The sequence below is a fragment of the Rhineura floridana genome, chromosome 12, assembly GCF_030035675.1.
Source record: "Rhineura floridana isolate rRhiFlo1 chromosome 12, rRhiFlo1.hap2, whole genome shotgun sequence".
In the NCBI taxonomy this organism is placed as follows: Eukaryota; Metazoa; Chordata; class Lepidosauria; order Squamata; family Rhineuridae; genus Rhineura; species Rhineura floridana.
In genome coordinates, this window is record NC_084491.1 from 7,489,503 (window position 1) to 7,509,524 (window position 20,022).

The window sequence follows — 20,022 nt, forward strand, 5'->3', positions numbered from 1 at the left end:
TAGAGGTGGGCTGAGATCCCACTCCAGCTTGTTTCAGATAACGGTGATTCCTTTAGCCAGAAATTGGATAGTGTGGGCTTGGTTATGCAACTGGGCAGGTTTTGGAGGATCTTTGGACAAGGCATCCTCCATGGGCTCTCCCTCCCTCAGTGAGTCTCCTTCCTTCCTTGCTAAAATAGGCCCAGAGGGACTCTTATCAGTGGGGCCCCTGCTGATTCCAGACCATGCTGACCTTTGACACTGGCCCTGCTGTTGGGAGTAAAGTTCCAACGCATGTAGTGACCTGAACTGGGGCGGGGGGGGGTGACAGACAGAGAGGCAGTCTATTCTTCCCTCTGCTGATTCATCCTCTAAAGTGTCTGTTGTTTTTGCAGGCTTTTCTCCTTCCCTTCCTCCCTTCTCCCCCTGTCTTTGTTCTCAGTTAGTTAATGGCTCCCCCTGTGCAGGCTGCATTGCTGCTTCAGTATGTATGACTCTTAGTAGTGATAAACCTGAAGTTTCTTTATTCTTTCAAGTACGAGGCTTAACGGGGCAATTATTTCTACTCTCTGATGCCCCCTAACACGTGCTACAACTTCCCTAGGCCTTTGGCAAGGACCTTCCCAGCTCTGCTGACATCCTTTCAACCTGAGATGCCCAGAGATTGAACCCAGGACCTTTGGCATGTGAACCATGTGTGCCTCTTACCACTAACCTTCCCTGAGCGAATGCACCGAGGATTCCGTAGCTGATCACCTCTAGACCCTCCAGCAATACAGGGGATATAGCCTCTATTTTCTCCAGTTCCTCTTCCTGATCTTTCCTATAACTAACAAGAATCCAGCATGTTTTTAAAAGTCATTTCCACGCCCTTGATGTGGGCCCATCTCAATGCAGTAGAGCGCTTACTGTTACAACCTCGGGGCCCAGCCAGGAAGAGAGAAATAAAATCCATTAGAAATGACATTTATTTTGGCCTTCTCTGTGCAGAGAGAGGGGTGGATATATTCCTTCCTTGAGCATTTGCTTTGAAAGCACACTTCTTAAACGGCACACGGTTGTGTAAATAAATAGCAAACATTGTTAGCTTAGCCCTTGAAAGAACTTTTCTCCTTAAAAAATGAAAAGGTTAGAAATCCAAGTTAAACTGCTTCTGCTGCTGAGGAACTAGGATGGACAAGGAGCGGAGGAGGAGCACCTGACTTACTCCCCCAAACTGCTTTGCGGGGCTCCTCTGCTGCTGTTCCCTCCGGCAAAGTCCTGCTTCTTGGGCTCTGCCCCATCAGATGTTTTCACTCTGGCCCTAAAAGGGGGAGGAAAACACAAGGACAATCTCTTAGGAACAAACTTTGCAGCAGACACCAGCTATGAGTGGCAGGCAGTGGGCGTAAGTCTCCAAAACCTCCCGCAGGCCCTGCTGCTCGTGGCCTCTTGCCCCACATCTCCTTCTTGCCGTTACACTCATATCCCACCATTTGTGGTTCTCCCGATTTTATCCTCACCACAACCCTGTGAGGCAGATTCTGCAGAGAGATTGTGATTGGCCCAAGGTACACCCAGTGAGCTTCATGGCCAAGCGGGGATTTGAACCTGGGTGGTGGTGGTATTCATTGTTGTCCTACTCAGAGTAGGCCCACTGGAGTTAATAGACATAGTTAATAGACTAACTTATAGAATAGTAGGGTTGGAAGGGGCCTATAAGGTCATCGAGTCCAACCCACTGCTCGGTGCAGTGTTCATTAATTCCAATGGGTCTGTTCTGAGTAGGACTTAGCTGAATTCAGTAGGGCCCCACTCATATGGCGGGTTACGTTCCAGACCCCCGCCTAAAAGTGAAACCTGCTGAAAAGCGGAACTCATTCAACAGAATGGTGCCCGGTGCCTGAAAAATGCTGTAAAAGCAGAACAAGCACTGTATGAGCGGGGCCTTACTCTAATTGAAAGCCGCTGTATTAGCGGAATGCTGAAAAGCAGTCTGCCGAAAAGCGGGGCCCTGCTGTACAACCCTGGGTTTCCCAGGTCCTAATCCAACAGTCTAACCACTACACCCACTGGCTCTCCATCTATAGCCACGCCCATTTAGTAGCAATGCTCTCATTTGTGGCTCTTCTTCACATAAATAGAAATGAAGTCATATTGAAGAACAAAAGTATCTCTGAGCATGTGCAAAGTGATTTCCCCTTCCCCACTGAAATCTGCCTCCACATACTTTGAATGAAGGAGCAGAGCTTCCTTCCAGAGCAGTCTGTAATGCCTCTGCAAAAGCTGAGCCATGGCATCTCTCCTTTGAGAAGTTTAGCACCTGCCCTTCTGCAAACACAATCCAACGGGTTTGCTGCGACTACTGCTGTTGTTGTGACTGTTGCAGCGTGTGGCTTCAGGTGGTGCACTGATTGTATTGGTGATGGACAGGCCCTTGGGGAAATGGCAAAGTTGAGGTGTTGTTATAGACCAGCCTTCACCAACCTGGCGCCCTGCATGTTTGGGACTACAACTCTTATCAGACCCAGCCAGCCCGGCTGATGGGAGGAGTCCAAAAAGCTGTGGAGCCCCAGTTTCCAATGGCTGATACAGAGGCAGAGTGAGCATCGGCTGCTCATCTCTGGCTTCAGTGCAGCTGGGAAAGCTGTTGGGAAGAGGGGCTCTTCCTGACTGATGAGTAGGGTTGCCAGGTCCATGGCCTGAGACTGATCCTGTATCTTTAGGAGAAGAGAAGGTAGCCAAGTGCAGGTGTCCTTGCAACACTGTAATGAGAAAAACCACAAGGTGGAATTCTCCCTCCCCCCTCCACAACTTTTAAAGATACAGAAGACCTCTTGGAGGCCGGGCCTGGCAACTGGCTACTGATGAGTGAGCCACTCAGGACAGGCTTCTGTGTTAGGCTGACGGTCCCTATGGATAAAGTCAGACAGGGCTATGAACGTTTGTGGGGGGGCCAAGGTCTGTGTCTGTGTTCTGTCTCAGGCAGCAAAACATTCAGACTGCCTTTTTCGTGAGAGCTTCCCATGCATTGGTGCTCTAGCATTCATTCATTCATTGGCGATCACTCGTGGCCGAGTAAGATTGTCTTCCAAGATAAGGTCTTTGCTTGGAAGACGCCTGTGTGTGAATTTGTTTTATGTGGGGAGATTGGCGCGGGATGATCAACACACAATCTTGACAGAAAAAGGCTTTGATCCAATGGTATGGATAACACCACGATTGGAAGTCCTTTATCTGCTACAGCCTTCATCCGCCTTCACAGCCGTTGTAACGTACACATTGTTATCCTCTGCCTGTTCTGCCATTGAGGACTTTCTTGCATCGTTCTTTGTCTGGTTCCTCTCCCTTGACCTTACCGCCATGGGTGACCCTCCTGGGAGTACATGACTCCCGACGGCATCGCTCACAGGGTTCATTGGAACACGCAAGCCCACTCACCACTGCAAGGTGACAATCCAGCAACGGGGGTGCTCTAGCGCATGAGCAATCTCCATAAAAGTGAAGCACCTGAAGCAGGCAGGGATGGTGTGCTCAGAACTTGCCTGTATAAGCAACTTTCTCCATCTCATGGCCCCGTGACCACCCTAGTCTCTGCAGCATAGCTGGGCAAGTGACCAGAAAAGGCCCCTGCCATGCAGGAGTGCTGGGGGCAGCTTTCCAAAAGTGTATTTAATCTGCACACTCTACAAACTTCTGGTGACTGGTTGGGGGTGAGCCGGCAACCTCTATTTTGCCACACTCTGTGTGACAGGAGAACAGGGATTCTGGCTCTGTTCTCCCTCACCAAAAAAGGGAAGGGATTTGGGGCTGATGGTCCTAAAACTGCTGCCGGCGTCAGGAACTGAGAGGCTCCCTCTGGGACTGATGACAAAGCCACTGAACGTGGCGGTAGATACAGTGCGGAGATCCTGGACGCAGAAGTGACCGCCTCTCCTTTGCTGCGTGTGGAGGACAAGGCCCTCCCAAGGCATTTGGAGGCCTCAGGCAAAGAATCCAAACAGTGTGTTCCATCTCCCACTAATATGAGGCCTAAACTGCCATGAAGGTCTCCTGCACATGAAAATGAATGGGAGCTCTTCACAAGCACTGCGGTCAGCAGATTTCTTTTACTATTTGTAAAGAAAAATTGCTTACAAAACTTTTAAAATTGATTATTAAAAATAATTCAGTCTGTCCCTTTCCTACATCACCATGTGTGCTCACAAAGGGCACTGTCTTCTCCCCCCCCCTCACCTCACCTCTCCCAAGAAGCTGCTCTGCTGATGCATCCAATCCTCTCTTGTCCTGGCTGATCCCGGTTAAAAGAGCACTGTCACCAGGTCAGGAAGCAAAGACAACTCATTAAACTGTGTTAAGTAATTAAGTGGGCAGTAATAGCTCTGAGTCCCTTTGATTTGAGCTGCACTAAAGAAGATCATTTCCTCTCTCCAGCCCCCCAGCTTTGCAAAGCCTGCCTGGGGTGAGTCAGTCCTTGAGTCATGGAAGTGGTGCTTCTGTTTTCCATCATGTTTGCATAAAAGGATGTAAGCATCAGCCCAACTCATAAATCATACAGTTTGTGGGCGGGGAGCACATCCTTGTTAGCTGTCTGGACACAGCAGTGGGTCACAAAGCTTCTGCTGTGGTGCACCAGGCTCTGCTATTCCCAGGATCTTGCTGCTAGACAGACCTGCCTGTGCAGGGCTGGAGGTCTCTGGCTGTGTGAGCCTGTTCAGAAGATCCCTTCGCCAAAGGACCTTATCCCCAGCAAGGCACTTTCCTGTATATCTCAATCTAAAGGTAGTGACCAGCTTCCCTTGGGTGGGACTCTCCCTCCTATCCGCAGAGGAGAGTTCATTAACTCTTTCTTTGCCTGTAGAGGATTTTATTTGGATTTTAAATTTATTTTTATTTACTTATTTTTTAAAAAATTATATTCTGCTTTTCAACATCCATGTCCAAAAGTGGCTTTCAATGATAAAAATATACAACATTAAAAAATTAAACCTCAAAAAATTAAAAACTCAAGACATCTAAAATTTCACAAAATTAAAGAAAAAACATCAGAAAATTAGAACGTCAGAGGAGCTTTCATGATGCCAAACATTGTACAACACTTACCACCCAACAAAAAATGTATAGTTCTTGGGTATGGCACATTGATACATTGGAAACATCTTGTTGCATGCAACTGAGTCTGCACATTTTTGAACGGAGGTTTTGTGTGTGCTCACAGGTGTGCAACTGATCTGACCCCTGCAGTGCCCACATACCCAGGTATCAATCCCATCCTGGTTATTTGCCTGCCCATGCTCCAGAAGGGGGAGGGGGCAGTGGGGCGATCGACTCTCATGCAGCAGCTCCTGTGGGTTTCAATGGGCTCTACCGGGTATGTGTGTGACCTGACGATAGGAACTGCCTGTCTCCTTCCCTACTATTTTTTAAATAATGTAATGTAAATGTACTGCCTTCAAGTCGATTCCGACTTATAGTGACTCTGTGAATAGGATTTTCATGAGGCTGAGAGGCAGTGACTGGCCCAAGGTCACACAGTGAGCTTCATGGCTATGTGAGGATTTGAACCCTGGTCTCCCAGGTTGTAGTCCAACACCTTAACGGTGCCTCAAATCCATATGGGTGTCTGAGGGTGGGAATACAAGGGGATCCATTAACCCCCTTTCCCCTCTGCATGACCCATAATGCCCAGATTCCCACTTTAGTGAAGATGGGGATGAGGCCATTCCTTCCTCTAACCATCCTTCAGGCCACGTCCGGTTATTTCCCAGGTGCAGTCTATACTTCTGGCAACTTAACTGGGGGTAGAAACACACTCACTGTTCTGCCCGTTCCAGTGTGTCTCCACCTCCGTCTTCTGAAAATGGGGGCACACGACCCTAGTCAAAGCCCGCCCCTCTTTACTGTAAAACCTGGTGGGAGCAGCAACTGATTGGCAGATCAACCCCTCCAGGTGTGGCCAATGGAGATGCTTTGCTGTAGGTGACTAGCGTGCTCACAACCTGGGTCTGCACACTGACTGACCATTGTTTGAATTTACAAAATGGCCTGTGTACTGGGTGTACAAATCCCTTTGCTTAAAAAAAAAATGGTGACTATCTAACCTGTTAATAATGGTGCCATAGTTATTGTTAGCTTTAAAAAATGGAACCAAAGGATCTGCTCTGAAAAATAAAACAATGTTTTTCAATTTAACCCTGAACAGCAAGCGCTCTTTAAAACAGCACAGAGTGAGTCTTGCCCCATCGTACTAAGATCTCTTTGCATCCTTCTAGTGAAATGTGAAGTGGAGCCCCTCACCAAAACGGGGGGGGGCTCTCTCTCAGCTGCGTTTGCATTACGCAGACACCGTTGAGGGACTGTGTGCAAAGAGTGCTGCTGTGGTCTGGCCCTCCAAGGTCCCTGCAATCACCTTTGGCACTGGGAAAAGGGATGGTGGAATGGAAAGCAAGGAAGGGTGTGATTTTCTTGCACCCCACAAGCAGGATGGGAGCTCCAGGTGGTTAATATTGTTGTGTGCCAACCCCAAAGCCATGGTGCAGAGAGCCAGTCGCTCTGCCTGCCTCCAGTTCCCAGCCTTTCTCAGACACAACTCCAAACACAAGCCTCTCCTCAGCAGGGGGGGGGGAAGGCTCTCCTGAAGAGTTTCAATGACAAAAGGATCTCCCTGGCACATTCACCAGTTGATGGGCACGTGATAGACCCATTAACCCACCTGGCCATTCTGTTAGATTAACAAAAGAAACTCATCTGACCAGCAGAGTAGTTTCTCACCCCCAGGCACAGGATTCCAAATCAGAGGGTGGAAGAGGACTCATAGGAATTATCCATCTCAACTCCAAATCCATAACAATATCTTTTGGTTAATATTCTAGAGCTGCCCAGGAGCGGCACAGGAATTTCTGGGAGCTTCTTCTGCCACAGTTCAGCTACTTCTGGCCTTTGGGCACAAGAGAAGCCTTTCTTCAGTGACCCACAGCACAGAAAGCGTCAAGTCAGTACCAGCCCTGGCATACCTGATCCATTTCCTCCTTGTCTCACCAGCTTCTAGCTGTGGGCTTCTTGCCACCTAGCAGGGGCGTGTGTGTAATGTGTGATTAGCCACAGACAGCTGGAGACAGAGCTACAGCTGCCGGCATCGCTCTCGCTGCCAGGGCTGGCTCGAAATATTTTGATGGCTGCGGTGGAATATCCAAATGGCACCCTCCTTTATGTGCATGCTCGCACACACACGCACACACACACACACACACAATCCACCAGGGGTGTGTGGGCTGTGCAAGACAACCACTCCGCGGGTTATGCTTGATGGGTCAGATTGCTCTGTCTCCGACTCTACTGTCCCTAAAGCGCCCCTAGTCCTCCTCAGCTTGCCTTGTCGTGATGACATTTTGGTCCCCTTCACATGTTATGTTGCATGCACATTTGTGTGTTTGTGTGTGTGTGGGAGCAGGATTGCACCTGCTTATGGTTGCTGGCTCTGGCCACAATCTGGGTAAACAGGGAAGGGGCACAGCTCAGAGGCAGAGCATCTGCTTTGCATGCAGAAGGTCCCAATAGCATCTCCATGTACGGCTGGGAAAGGCCCACTGCCTGAAACCCTGGAGAGCCACTGCCAGTCAGTGTAGACAACATTGAGCTAGATGGCCTGACTCAGTAACAGGCAGATTCTATGTTCGGTGGGATTTGTGAGAGTCTTTCCGAGTTACAAACTGTGTGCACTGGCTCCACTCACGTGCTTGGGATCCTTTGCCTAGACGGAATCTGTGAATACAGGGCAGGGCGAGCAGCTGTGACCCTGCTTCTCCCTCCCCTGCCCCCTGTGCATGCATGTATGCTAGGTGAACTTGTGAAAGGGCCTTGCTCGCTCATTCCCATGGCTGTGTATCAAGGTCCCTCCCTCCCACAGACCTTACCTGCAGGGGGTTATCTTGAGCCAGCCCCGAGACAGCAGCTCCTCCCACTTGACAAAGGTTTGAGCGGCCAGGTCCTTGAGCTCAGTCCGGTACATGAGGCAGGGGTCTTCCCGTATGCTGGCACTGATGTGTCGCTGCAGCTGGGTGCTGAGCTGCTGGAGATGTTCCTGTTGTGATGGGGTGGAACGACAGCATGGGGCCCATGAAATGGAAAGGCAGAAAGAGAGAAATATGCGAGGGGGCAGCAACTGCTCTCGCCAGGTGAAGCACAAGGTGAGCACAGAATAACTCTGCTTAAAATATATAACAAAATATAGAACAAATCCACCACTATTATTGTGTCAAGAACATGTTGCAGAATTCACCTGCAGTAAAACATTAGTTTGGAGGGGCCCTCATTCTGCTTTTCCAGCACTGCAGGGTGCAAGGAGAGGGGCTGAAATGTGCTTTGAAAAATGAAGCCACTATATTGGATGCATCCGCCATGCTATGACCAATGGGAGGTGGGTATGACTTAGACAGCACTGATCCCTCCCCCACCTCTGAAACATAGGGGCATCCTGAGAGACAAGCAAAGACACACTGCGGATCGCAGCCAATGTTGCAGCTGAGAAGTGGGGGAATCCCAGAAGCATCACCATTGCCCAGACAGCACAGTCCCAGGCCTGAGCTACGAATGGTAGCATGTGTTCTTGCAGAAATCTGTCCTGTTCCATTTCCACATTAATCAGCGAGTTCGTTTTATGCATGAAAAACCATATTTAAAAACATATAATAAATGTGTATTTTTGAAGTTTTTTTTTTTTTTTACAAAATCTTGATTTTTTAAACATTGTCCCACTCCCTAGTTCATCAAACTTGATAGGCCTTCAGATGATAATGATAACATGAAGCTGAAACTTCTTCTAGGCATGCTAGATTTCTATGTGGAGGGAAGGTTTTTGTTTCTTTTGATGGAGCAGCATGTAAACAGGAGCCAGGTTCCTGGCCTGATCCTGTATCTTTAGGAGAAGAGAAAGTCAGCCAAGTGCAGGTGTTCTTGCAACACTGTAATGGGAAAAACCACAAGGTGGAATTCTCCCTTCCCCTTGCACAACTTGTAAAGATACAGAAGTCCTCTTGGTTGCCAGGCCCGGCCTCCAAGAGGTCTTCTGTGTCTTTAAAAGTTCTGTAAGGGGAAGGGAGAATTCCACCTTGTGGTTTTTCCTATTACAGGGTTGCCAGAACACCTGCACTTGGCTGATTTTCTCTCCTCCTAAAGATACAGGATCAGTCTCAGGGACTGAACCTGGCAACCCTACCCATGGCCAGAAATGGTACAGCAGAATGTGGGAAAGCATGATGATATGATATGGCTGCTTATAGCAATGATCTGTTTTGTTTAGAATGTGTACGGGGAACCTCTGGCCCTCCAGATGTTGCTGAACTTCAGCTCCCATCACCCCTGCCCATTGGCCACCTTTGCTAGGGCTGATGGGAGTTGTAGCTCAGCAACATCTGGAGGGCCAAAGGTTCCCCATACCTGGTTTAAAGTCCGCACAGGGCTACCTCGAAATAAAGTCTGAAGAGAAGCAAGACGAAATGACAGGACAACTAGGAGAAACTCTGGCCCAAACTACATGTTGCAGAAATATGTCTTGAGACCCACTTATATGTAATGTGTAGCGCATTCCAGAAACTTCCTCCGTGATTCTCCTTTGCCTCCTTCTTGCTTCTCCTTGGATTACCTTCTGAGTGGAAAGGTCTCGGGGGGGGGTACTTTTCTGCTCTCAAGAGTCCCCTCCCAAAGGGCTGTCAGATTACCATTAAGTAGTTTGGCCCTTAAGCATTCATCTGCAAATTGCAAACTGGAGTCCCACAACTGAGTTCCACTTTGCACCGTTATGGGCCCCATGGTTGCTCTGAGCAAGCACTTTTTTTGTTTTGCCTCTGTGCATTGTATGAGAGAGCAGGCTCCAGTGTAGCTGTGAAGCCGTAATTTATGCTGCCCACAAAGCTGGCCTGTCGCCAGCCTTCTCCTCCATCACACCAGGCTAAATGTCAAACACAGTGTATGTTTTCCCTCCCTTCTTCCTCGGGAGGATCAACTCTCTTAGCTTGGCCTGAGCACAGCCTCCTTTTTTCCTCTCTGCTCTCCTTGCTCCTGGATCCTGACTCACCTGATCTCTCAAAGGTACAGCTGTGGTTCCCACAATTACATTGGCCAATATCAAGAGGCTGTAGCAGAGGTAGCAGGCCTAGGAGATAGAGAGATGGAGATCATTCAGGCAAGGAGGGATTCCCATGTAGATTTCATGGCTTCTCCACTGTTTATGGCCCCCTTTCCTTCAGCCTGGAGTCCTCCAGTGGTTCAGCCCATGCAGCAACCATCAAACATATACACAGAGGTAGCGAGAGCGAGAGAGTGCTTCCAGATGGTACTCCTCATGCTACCCAATTATTGCTCTTCTGTTGTAAGCTAGAAGTGGGATTGCAATTGAATTTTTTATCCTTTGGACTTTTCCTATATGTGTGCATCCCACTATGTCCTGTCCACATTAGCAGGCAGGATGGACCTGCTGTGGATGAGGTCATTTGAAATTCAGCACACATTCACTGTAACCTTTGTGGTTGGCAGGTACCATTAATTATTGCTTTTCTTTTAATATTATATTTTAATTACAGTGCTATATCTCTAATAGTACTATCAACCTATACTACAATGAAGCCAGAGCATTACGGTGTTATACCGCTACACTCACTTGCAGACAACCTGGTTACTGAGCATTTATCCTGATTGTTTGTGAGGAAATCAGAAGACGTTGACTATTTATTGAGCATTCATTCTGATTTGTTTGCAGGGAAGTTAGATGATGTTGCGCCAGAGCAAGTGTTAGTCTATGTTTTCCAGGGCATTTCTCCATCACCTTCCTTCTAACAAAAATAAATTTGATTTTGGGGGTGGGGAAGCAGGTTTGTTACACAAGAGCACAAATCAATTTTAATTGTGCAGCTTGAATTTGTCAGTATATGATTGAAGCCCACCTGAAAATAGCAACAATCTGGAAGCACCCTTCATCTCTCTTTGCACTTAAAAAAAAAGCCAGGAAAACATTTCAGTTGTGGGGATTGCACTATTTTGGCAATTATGGTGAAATTGCCAGGATAGTGCAATCCCCACAAACACCTAGCGAGGAAGCACCCAGAAAAAGAAGGCCAGGAAGCTACCAGGCCCGTCTCTCAGCCTTCTGGGACCAAATGCTTCTCGCCCCTTCTCAGGGCAGAATCCATTGATGGTCAACCCAGCCAGTGTTCAGGTAGCAAGAAAGAGAACAACAGCCATGCCAGTTCTATCAGCTCACCAGATGCAACTCCCACTTGGCCCAGTGGTCCATTAGGGCAAGCCCCCTGTGATGTTCCTGTATTAATGTATATATGGTAAGTGCTGTTTGTATAGAAGATACATGGTAAGTGGAATGAAAGAGGAGGGGGGAGTAAATGAGCAGTAGAATGCTGGATGATTGGCTGAGTGTTTGAATGGCTGAGAGTATAAATGGAAGGATGACAGTTGAATCTGGGTGGACGTTGGTGGGTTTTAGAGGTGTTTGAGAGGTGTTTGGAGGTGGATGTGGGGAGAGTGTGAAGTTCGGATTAATACTAAGACAAATATCACAGGAATAGATGAAACCATATGCTTATGTGCCTTTATAAAGCAATCTTGTTATTTCTAATATTTAATAAACACTATTTTGGTTTACTGGAGGCCTGATCCTTGGCTGGGGAATATACAGACCAGAGGGGAGGGCAAGGTACTTACCAAGGCTGAAGGGAAACTGTAACAATTGGTGGCAGCGGTGAAGGGAAGAATATAACACCACAAGTATCCAGAGCAACCCAGAATTATATGCATTCTATATAGATCAAAGGGATTGGGACAGCTTAAGCACACAGTCACAGAGGTAACCTGATTGAGAGAGACTCAGGCAGAGTCTCTGGGAATACTGGTTATAGGACGTGACTGGTGGTGCTGCCTAGCAGGGGGATCTGGTGAGGTCTCTGCTAGAGTGGAGAGAGAAACCATAAAAAAGGACAGTCCGCTGGTGGAGTCCCTGGTGGTGCCTAGTGACAGGCAGTAGCCACGAGCAGGTAGGAACCTGACAGGGAGAGCCAGGGAAGGGTGTCACACACCCCCTTGCCAGTCTTCTGCCTGGCCTGCCTACCTTCTTGCTTACAACCAATCTAGGGGGTGGCACTGTGTACCCTCCTCCTCCTTAATCTCAGTGTTGCCCTATGTAGAACTAGCAGGGAAGAGGAAGGGGGCAAAACTAGAATGACTTTGCTTTGCCTCTCATTGGCTCTGACTCCACCTGCTGCTGGGCTCCCTGCCTTCCACCCCACCAGTCTCCAAGGGCACCGGCCACCGGCCACCACAGACCTGGCCCCACTGCTTCCCGCCTCATGCCCCACCAGCGGCTAGCCCACCCTGCAGCTTGTAGACGGGAAGGGAGAGCAAGACCTCTGTGCTGAGACGGCTGCTTCCCGTTCTTTTCGATGGGACTTGTGCTGGGGGGCTTCTCAGTGAGCTCTGCCTCATTGGCAAATCTGTTGCTCTCCTATTCTCCCACCCTCAAGGGTGCCCAAACCCCACTGCCTAACCTTGCCAGATGGCTCAAGCTGCAAGCCGCCTTGGGTTTATATCATGAAAAGAAAGGTGGGGTATCAATGTAATAAATAAATAAATAATACTGATATGCATTCCCTGTGTCATCATAACAAACTTTGACTGACAAGGTCCTCAAATGAACCTCTGAACGAGAGGTAAGCACTACAGCTACAAGCAAGTCTTCTGCTTGGTGTACTGAGACCTGTCTCCTACGGAAAAGGCAGACAGGCACAAGAGTTGTGTGCAGACTGCAAGTTTGCCCTCCCCTGCAAAGATCAGAATCTGTTCCAAGCCCTTTGCAGCTGCCAGGTGAGTCAGCTCTGCAGCTGTTTTCTTCCACCCCTGTTCTCCTTCCCACCAGAAATCAACCCTATGGTGCAGCTGTGAAGGGTTGTGACTTTGTGTTGCTGTCCCTCACCCTCTGTGCCAACACCTGGCCCTGCCAGGGCAATCTGCCCAGGCCTGAGATTCTCCCCTTCTTGTATGCCAGACTTTATAGAGCCCCTTGTGCAAGCAGGCCTTTTCTCTCTACAGATGTCACACAACTCAACACACAGCAGAACCCCTCAGTTGCTCCTGCTGTGAAAGATGGCATCCTATGTACTCCAGGGCAACAGATAAAAGACGATTGGTATAGATAGGTGTGGACACGAAACTTACTTGCTTCTACAAGTATAAACAACAGCATCTCAGAATGGTAACGGTTGGAGGGGGCCTTGCAGGCCATCTACTCTGCTCAGTGCAAGATATTCAGAGCCAGAGTATCCCCAACAGTAGGCTGTCCATCCTCTACTTGAAGAAATCCAGCGAGGGAGAGCCCCCTCCCCTTAGTAATTGTTTCCACTATATTCTGCCCTTCAAGAGAACTTATCAGGGCAGTTTGCAATAAAAGATACATAAACATAAAAGGCCAAGAACACAAACAACAGTTAAAACAGCCAGAGAAAAGCAGCATTAAAAATCAGTATTAAATGCTCGTCAGATGTCAAAGGTCTGGGGAAACAGGAAGGTCTGAGCTGGCACTGAAAAGCCAACAACAATAGGTGCTGGAAAAGAGAGGTTAATAGATGGGGTGTTGTCAAAGAGAAGTCCCTCCAAAGCAGGTCATAGCACAGGGCAGGCTAATATGGGGGGGGGGATCCTACAAGTAATCTGGTACCAGTTACACAAACCAAGGCTTCTATACCTTGCCTTATTCCCATTTTATGATGGTGAAACTCTTGGTAATGTTCATCACAAAGTGGAATGTGTAACAACTGCTTATTTATACAGCCACAGGAGTGGCTGTATACTACAATCAGCATGGATTTTTCGCATTCTGCATTAAATTGAAAATACCCCCCATGCCCTCCCCCTCCTTCTGCTCCCCTCTCCCCCCTTTTTCTTTCCCTCTACTCTCCCCTCCCCCTCCTCCTCGGTCAGTTTTACCTATCCTAGCCATGATTGCACAGGAGTAAATCCCACTGAACTCGATAAGCATGCAAATGATTAATCCGTTCTCAAGAAACTTGCACAGGATCTCATTTCTTACCTCCCGGTTGAAAAAGCAGAGAAATTCACTAAAAGGCAAAAAACCTTTGCGGTTTAAGAATGTGCCTATAGCCAACAGATATTTCTATCAAAAAGCAGGGACATTGGGCAGCTATAGTGAATGCACCAGGGGAGTGGGAGACCTGACCTCCTCTCTGAGATATTGGACTGCCCTACAAATTTGTCAAAATGCAAACACAATTTGGCTTGGTCTTTCACAGTCCAATCCACTTCCTGTGTAGCTTGGAAGAATTTGGTAACATATGCCTCTGAGCATACGGTAAGCGGTGGCAACACCTGCAATCAGCCCAAATAACAGAAACAAGACATGTGCTGTGCTGATTTTGTTTTAGCAGGGAGGCAGCAACAATATTAAAACAATTGATATTGTTCAGATAGTCATTTTAAATATGTCTGATTTACTCTGCAATTTTAGTGAAGTTTCCTATAGCAAATTATTCTCTTTTGCTTCTGTTTCTGTGAATATGTGAAGTACAGCAATACTTTGCAACAGTAACAAAAAGCTCCAAAAACAATTGTGGAATAATGGGACTGACTGTTCTACAGAATAGCTCCCAAAGGACACGAGAAGTGACTCAGTTTGCACAAGATAAAACAGTGGGAGGTGAAATATATTCTAGCAAAATTCTAGGTGTGCTCTATGTTTTTAATTGACCATGCCCACCTTTTCTTAAGTGGAGTAGTTTAAGCACAGCAGGCCGATAACATGCATCTTGGGCAGGCCAAGTTTATTTTTTCCAACATTGCTTAAGTAGCAACATATTGTAATCAGCGTGATTTTACATCAAACTGCAGTTTCAGATTCAACGATTAATGCACCCAAAATAGAGCATAACCTCCAGTTTGAAACACAAAAGGCTGTCTTCACTATCATATGACATTGACCAATCAAAAGGCTTTGAAATTAATAAAAATAAATTTGACACAGATTTCTAGGATGAATAATGAGAGAAATATAATTTTCTAGGTTAGATTCTCTGGAGAAATAGTAACACAGAAAAGAAGCAAAGTAAGAAGAACACCAACAAACATACAAAAATGTAATTCTACATCATTGGAGCTGGCAGGTGTTGCCACCACTCACCATATGCTCAGAGGCACGTTACCAAATTCTTCCAAGCGACACAGGAAGTGGATTGGACTGTGAAAGACCTACCCAAATTGTCTGCATTTTTACAAATTTGTAGGGCAGTACAATATCTCAGACAGGAGGTCAGATCTCCTGCTCCCCTGGTGCATTCACTATAGCTGCCCAATGTCCCTGCTTTTTAACGTTTGATAGAAATATCTGTTGGCTATAGGGACGTTCTTAAACCGTAAGGTTTTTTTTGCCTATTAGTGATATACTTTGCATTACAGGGTTATCATATACTTCTCTTATCACATGTATTAATATGAGGCTTGTATCGGTTACTATATTTGCACAGAATCATTCAGTAGGTATTGCTATATTGTAGAACTAGTTTGTATCACCACTTGGTAGATATTCATTAGGTTATAAAGCTAATGTAAGATGGTAATGTGCAAAGAAACAGTCTTTAATCCTATGCATTGTAATGAATTGCTTAATAGTTTCCTGTTAGAGAATTAACTAAAAATCTCAAGATTAAGTTGACCCTTACACACCATTTTATATCTTATACGTCAAGGGATTCTTTACTAGTTTCTTTATCCTAAAGCAGGGTGTGTTCATGGGGAGTGAATGCTTTCTTTTTAGGTATCAGGCCTGTGACTGTGGGGAGTGAGAAATCATAGAATAGTAGAGTTGGAAGGGGCCTATAAGGCCATCATGTCCAGCCCCCTGCGCAATGCAGGAATGCAAATCAATGCATTCCCGACTGATGGCTGTCCAGCTGCCTCTTGAATGCCTCCAGTGTCGGACAGCCCACTACCTCTCTAGGTAATTGGTTCCATTGTTATACGGCTCTAACTGTTAGGAGGTTTTTCCTGATGTTCAGTCGAAATCTGGCTTCCTGCAACTTGAGCCCATTATTCCGTGTCCTGCACTTCGGGACGATCGAGAACTCCTCTGTGTGGCAACCTTTCATGTACTTCAAGAGTGCTATCATATCTCCCCTCAGTCTTCTCTTCTCCAGGCTAAACATGCCCAGTTCTTTCAGTCTCTCCTCATAGGACTTTGTTTCCAGTCCCCTGACCATCCTTGTTCCCCTCCACTGAACCTGTTCCAGTTTGTCTGCATCCTTCTTGAAGTGCGGAGACCAGAACTGGATGCAGTACTCAAGATGAGGTCTAACCAGTGCTGAATAGAGGGGAACTAATACTTCACGCGATTTGGAAACTATACCTCTGTTAATGCAGCCTTTTTGTCCTTTTTGAAGATAGGGACAACACGAGCTCTCCTCCAGTCATCCAGCACTTTACCAGTCCTCCATGATTTCGCCAAGATAATAGACAGCAGTTCTGAGAGTTCTTCAGCCAATTCCTTCAATACTCTAGGATGCAGTTTATCGATCTGAACTTTTTCAAAGTGATTAGGTATTCCTTGGCTGTTTGTCTAAGCTCCAATCCTGCCTCTTCCACTTCATGTTTCCTGGGAAGGTCATAGGCCCTTTTCTGGGAGAAGACTGAGCCAAAGTAGGAATTGAGCACTTCTGCCTTTTCTTTGTCTTCTGTTATCATTTTGCCATCTTCATTGAGTAGCTGTGCCACCATTTCTTTTCTCAGTCTTTTACTATGGATGTACGTGAAGAAAGGTTTTTCGTTGCTTTTAGCATCTCTCGCTAACCTTAGCTCATTCTCAGCTTTAGTCTTCCTGACACCATCCCTGCAATAAGATGATCTTTCAGGTATCCTGGTCCCATGCAGTATAGGGCTTTGTACACCAAAACTAGAACTTTGAACTTAGCCCGGATGCTAATAGGTAGCCAGTGCAATTCTTTCAGCAGCGGGATGGCATGTTGGTGATACCCTGCCCCAGTGAGCAGTCTCGCCACCTCATTTTGCACCAGCGGCAGCTTCTGGACCAACCTCAAGGGCAGCTCCACAAAGAGGCCATTACAGTAATCCAGCTTGGAGGTTACCAGTGTGTGGATAACAGCTGAATTGGGTTTCCAAGAGTCAGGAGGTGGGTCTTCACTGTCCTACTCCATCTCGTTCCTACCAGAAGCAAAACATATTATGCAAAACAGTACGAAAGCAGTTCAGGATTATTATTTCCATATTGCAAACTGGAGATGTATGAATAGGAGTCTGATGTCAAGAGACCAAGAGTGGCCACCTAGTGAGTTCATCATTGCTGTGGTGAGATTTTAACTTGGAACTTCCTGGCTAACATTCAATGCCGCTGCACTCAATATTGTGGCAGAAAGTTCATGCTTATGTTTTGATGTCTTTCAATATAATCTTTTTAATTGTTGTGTATTGCACACACACACACTTCTTGGCACATGCAAGAAATGAACAGACCACAGCAGAGAGGTTTAAATAAAGTTTTTTGAGGACTAAAGTGGTACTTAACTGAGCATAAAATGAACAAAGATTGCATATGTGATAAAATGGAACAATGGACAGCAGTGTAATTGGGATACAAATAATTAGTAGTAAAATAGAGCTGAAATCATTTTTCTATGTAATGGAGAAGTAACTGTGACTTGATTAATAGAAGATGACAAGTGGAACCCACAACAAAATGTTGTAGTGTATTGTGAACACCTTGAGAGTGCTCCTATTCTGGGTTGCCCTCATCCATGCCTTCTTCTAGGATACTATAAGCTGGAAGGACTCAAGCAGGCCAATTCACTCCCTTCCTCAGTTACAACTGACAGCATTCCATGGCACCTGGAAGCCACTGAACATGCTTAACCCTTATTGGTCTGGTGTTTTGGGGGGAGATGGGGGCTACACCTTTATCTTTTATCTCTCTTTTTTTTTTTACTTCTGTGAACTTGGGGGCTCGCTTGAGCATGCTAATACCTCTCTCTTATTTCTCTTTCTCAGTGACTCGTTTTGTCTTCAATCTTGTTGGCTCTCATCACCTGAATTTTCTATTAGAAGGAGCAGGGGCGATATGGTTGAACCCAAGTGGATAACAAATAACGAGCGAGTGCAGTCTACTGGGATGTTCTGCTGCGCAAGCTGCAGGAACAGTGCAAAACAGAATAATACAAAAAAGGAATTAAAATTAAATATGAAATAAGGCCCTCATGATCTCCCTCCCTGAAGGCCTACAATCCTGTGGTCTGATAAGAAAGGTGTAGTAGTCAAGCTTTAATGAACTCCTGGGAAGCTCAACGCTGGTAGCCCCTTTCTCTGGGGGAGTAGGGACCAGGGCTGTGTACCCACCATACATTTAAAGTATATTGCTTTCTGTAAAGAATTTTGGGAATTGTAGTTTATTCCCAACAGAGCTACAATTCCTAGCACCCTTAACAAACTACAGTTCACAGGATTCTTTGGGGGAAGTCATGTGTGTGTACATAGTCCAAATCAAGGATCAAGAGAAAGTATTTTCTGAGAAGCAGAGGCAGTTAAAGAGATTTTGCTGCCAAAAGCTAAAAGTCCCAAATTGTAAACCAGTCCCTGGGCATAAAATCAATGGAACTGGCCCTCCATTAACCATCCAGAGTCCATGAGTTCAAATCCCCGCTCGTGTCTCCTGGGTGTCAAGGGCCAGGTAAAGATCACCCCACAGGGAGTGGCTCAGGGATTACGTGCCCTGCCACCTGTGCAGCTGTGGGCAAGCTGCAGAGTCCCAAGGAGCCCAGTTGCCCCCCAGCTGGCAGTTGTGGACAAGGAAGGGGCTGGCTTGTGCAGCTGTGGCAAGCTGAGCAGGACCTGGCCAGCTGGGGAGGACTCGCCTCAGAGGGAGGCAATGGGAAACCCCTCTGCATAGTGCTTACCATGAAAACTCTACTCATAGGATCGACTTGAAGGCAGTCCATTTTCATTTCCATGTTGTATTTTATAAATGTATCCATGATGTATTTCATAAGTATTGTGAGAAACTTTGAGGACTCCTATCTGAAAGCAGGATGTACACCCAACCCTGTACATGTCAACTTAAAGGAAGTTCCATTCAGTTCAAGGGAGCTGTCTCCTAGTAAGTTGGTTTAAGACTGCAGACTTGCAGCCGGCCAGCCGGCCTGCCCAACAAAGCAATTTAGCCCGCTGATCCACCATGCTAGACAAGATTTGCATGAGGTTCTGTTCTTCCTGTCTGTGCTGGGTTCCACTGGTGTGGGGACTCTGCTGCTAAAAGTGCAGATAGGCGGAGGTTAACACCAGTGGTATTTCCACTAGTGGTAGTCAGCGCAAAACCCTGAAATGGGGTGCTTCAGGGGTGGGGAGTGGGAGGAGCTGTGGTGGCCAGCCCAGCAAGATGCTGCAAGGAGTCCAATACAGGCCCATTTGCTGTCTGCTTTTCTTGGCTGGCGAGAGTGACAGAGCTGCAGTTAGGATTGGGCCCTAAATCTACAATCCTGTACCCACTTTTCCGGGACTAAGCCTCATGGAATTCAATGAGACTTACATTAAGTAGACATCGCTAGGATGGCAGCCTAACTAATCCTTCAGTTTAGGATCCTGAAAGTCTGCCTTACTGTTACAAATTCCAGAGAGATAGTCATGTTAGACTGTTGCAGTAAGAATAAAAATATCTTGTGGCACCATTAAAAACTAATAGAATTCTTCCACTTTACATTTTCTTGGATGAGAGCCCACTTTGTCAGATGCCTGAAGAGTTATCCTCAATTGACAGATAAATACATGGAGGGAGAATGTAAACAGTGGGAAATCAAGAGGCTCAATCAGGCATACATTCCTATACAAAGCTCAAATGTTGAAAAGATAAGCAGAGTAACCATTTGCATCAAGAATAATTAGTGATAATGCAATCTTCCTAGCTTCTGTTCTTATCTTATATACATACAAGCTTTGCATAGATTAGAAATGTGGTAGATCTATTGTACCTCTTGTACTGCATGACCTCGTGGCCCCACG

At 46.6% G+C, this 20,022-nt stretch overlaps 1 protein-coding gene across 4 annotated transcripts in view; it reads right to left on the bottom strand.

Moving 5' to 3' along the window:
* Window positions 1-738: 738 nt before the first annotated feature.
* The window catches only part of FAM178B (family with sequence similarity 178 member B), a 255,029-nt gene continuing 235,745 nt past the window's right edge, over window positions 739-20,022 (bottom strand). For 3 of the 4 annotated variants that reach the window (XM_061593084.1, XM_061593082.1, XM_061593085.1), the window contains 3 exons: window positions 10,031-10,108; window positions 7,872-8,038; window positions 739-1,282 (listed from right to left, as the gene is read on the bottom strand). In XM_061593084.1, the coding sequence (XP_061449068.1) occupies window positions 1,183-1,282; window positions 7,872-8,038; window positions 10,031-10,108 (345 nt within the window). In that variant the 3' untranslated portion in view covers window positions 739-1,182. Of the gene's footprint in view, window positions 1,283-4,199; window positions 4,271-7,871; window positions 8,039-10,030; window positions 10,109-20,022 lie in introns of all 4 variants that reach the window. The other variant, XM_061593083.1, reaches the window with a different exon arrangement.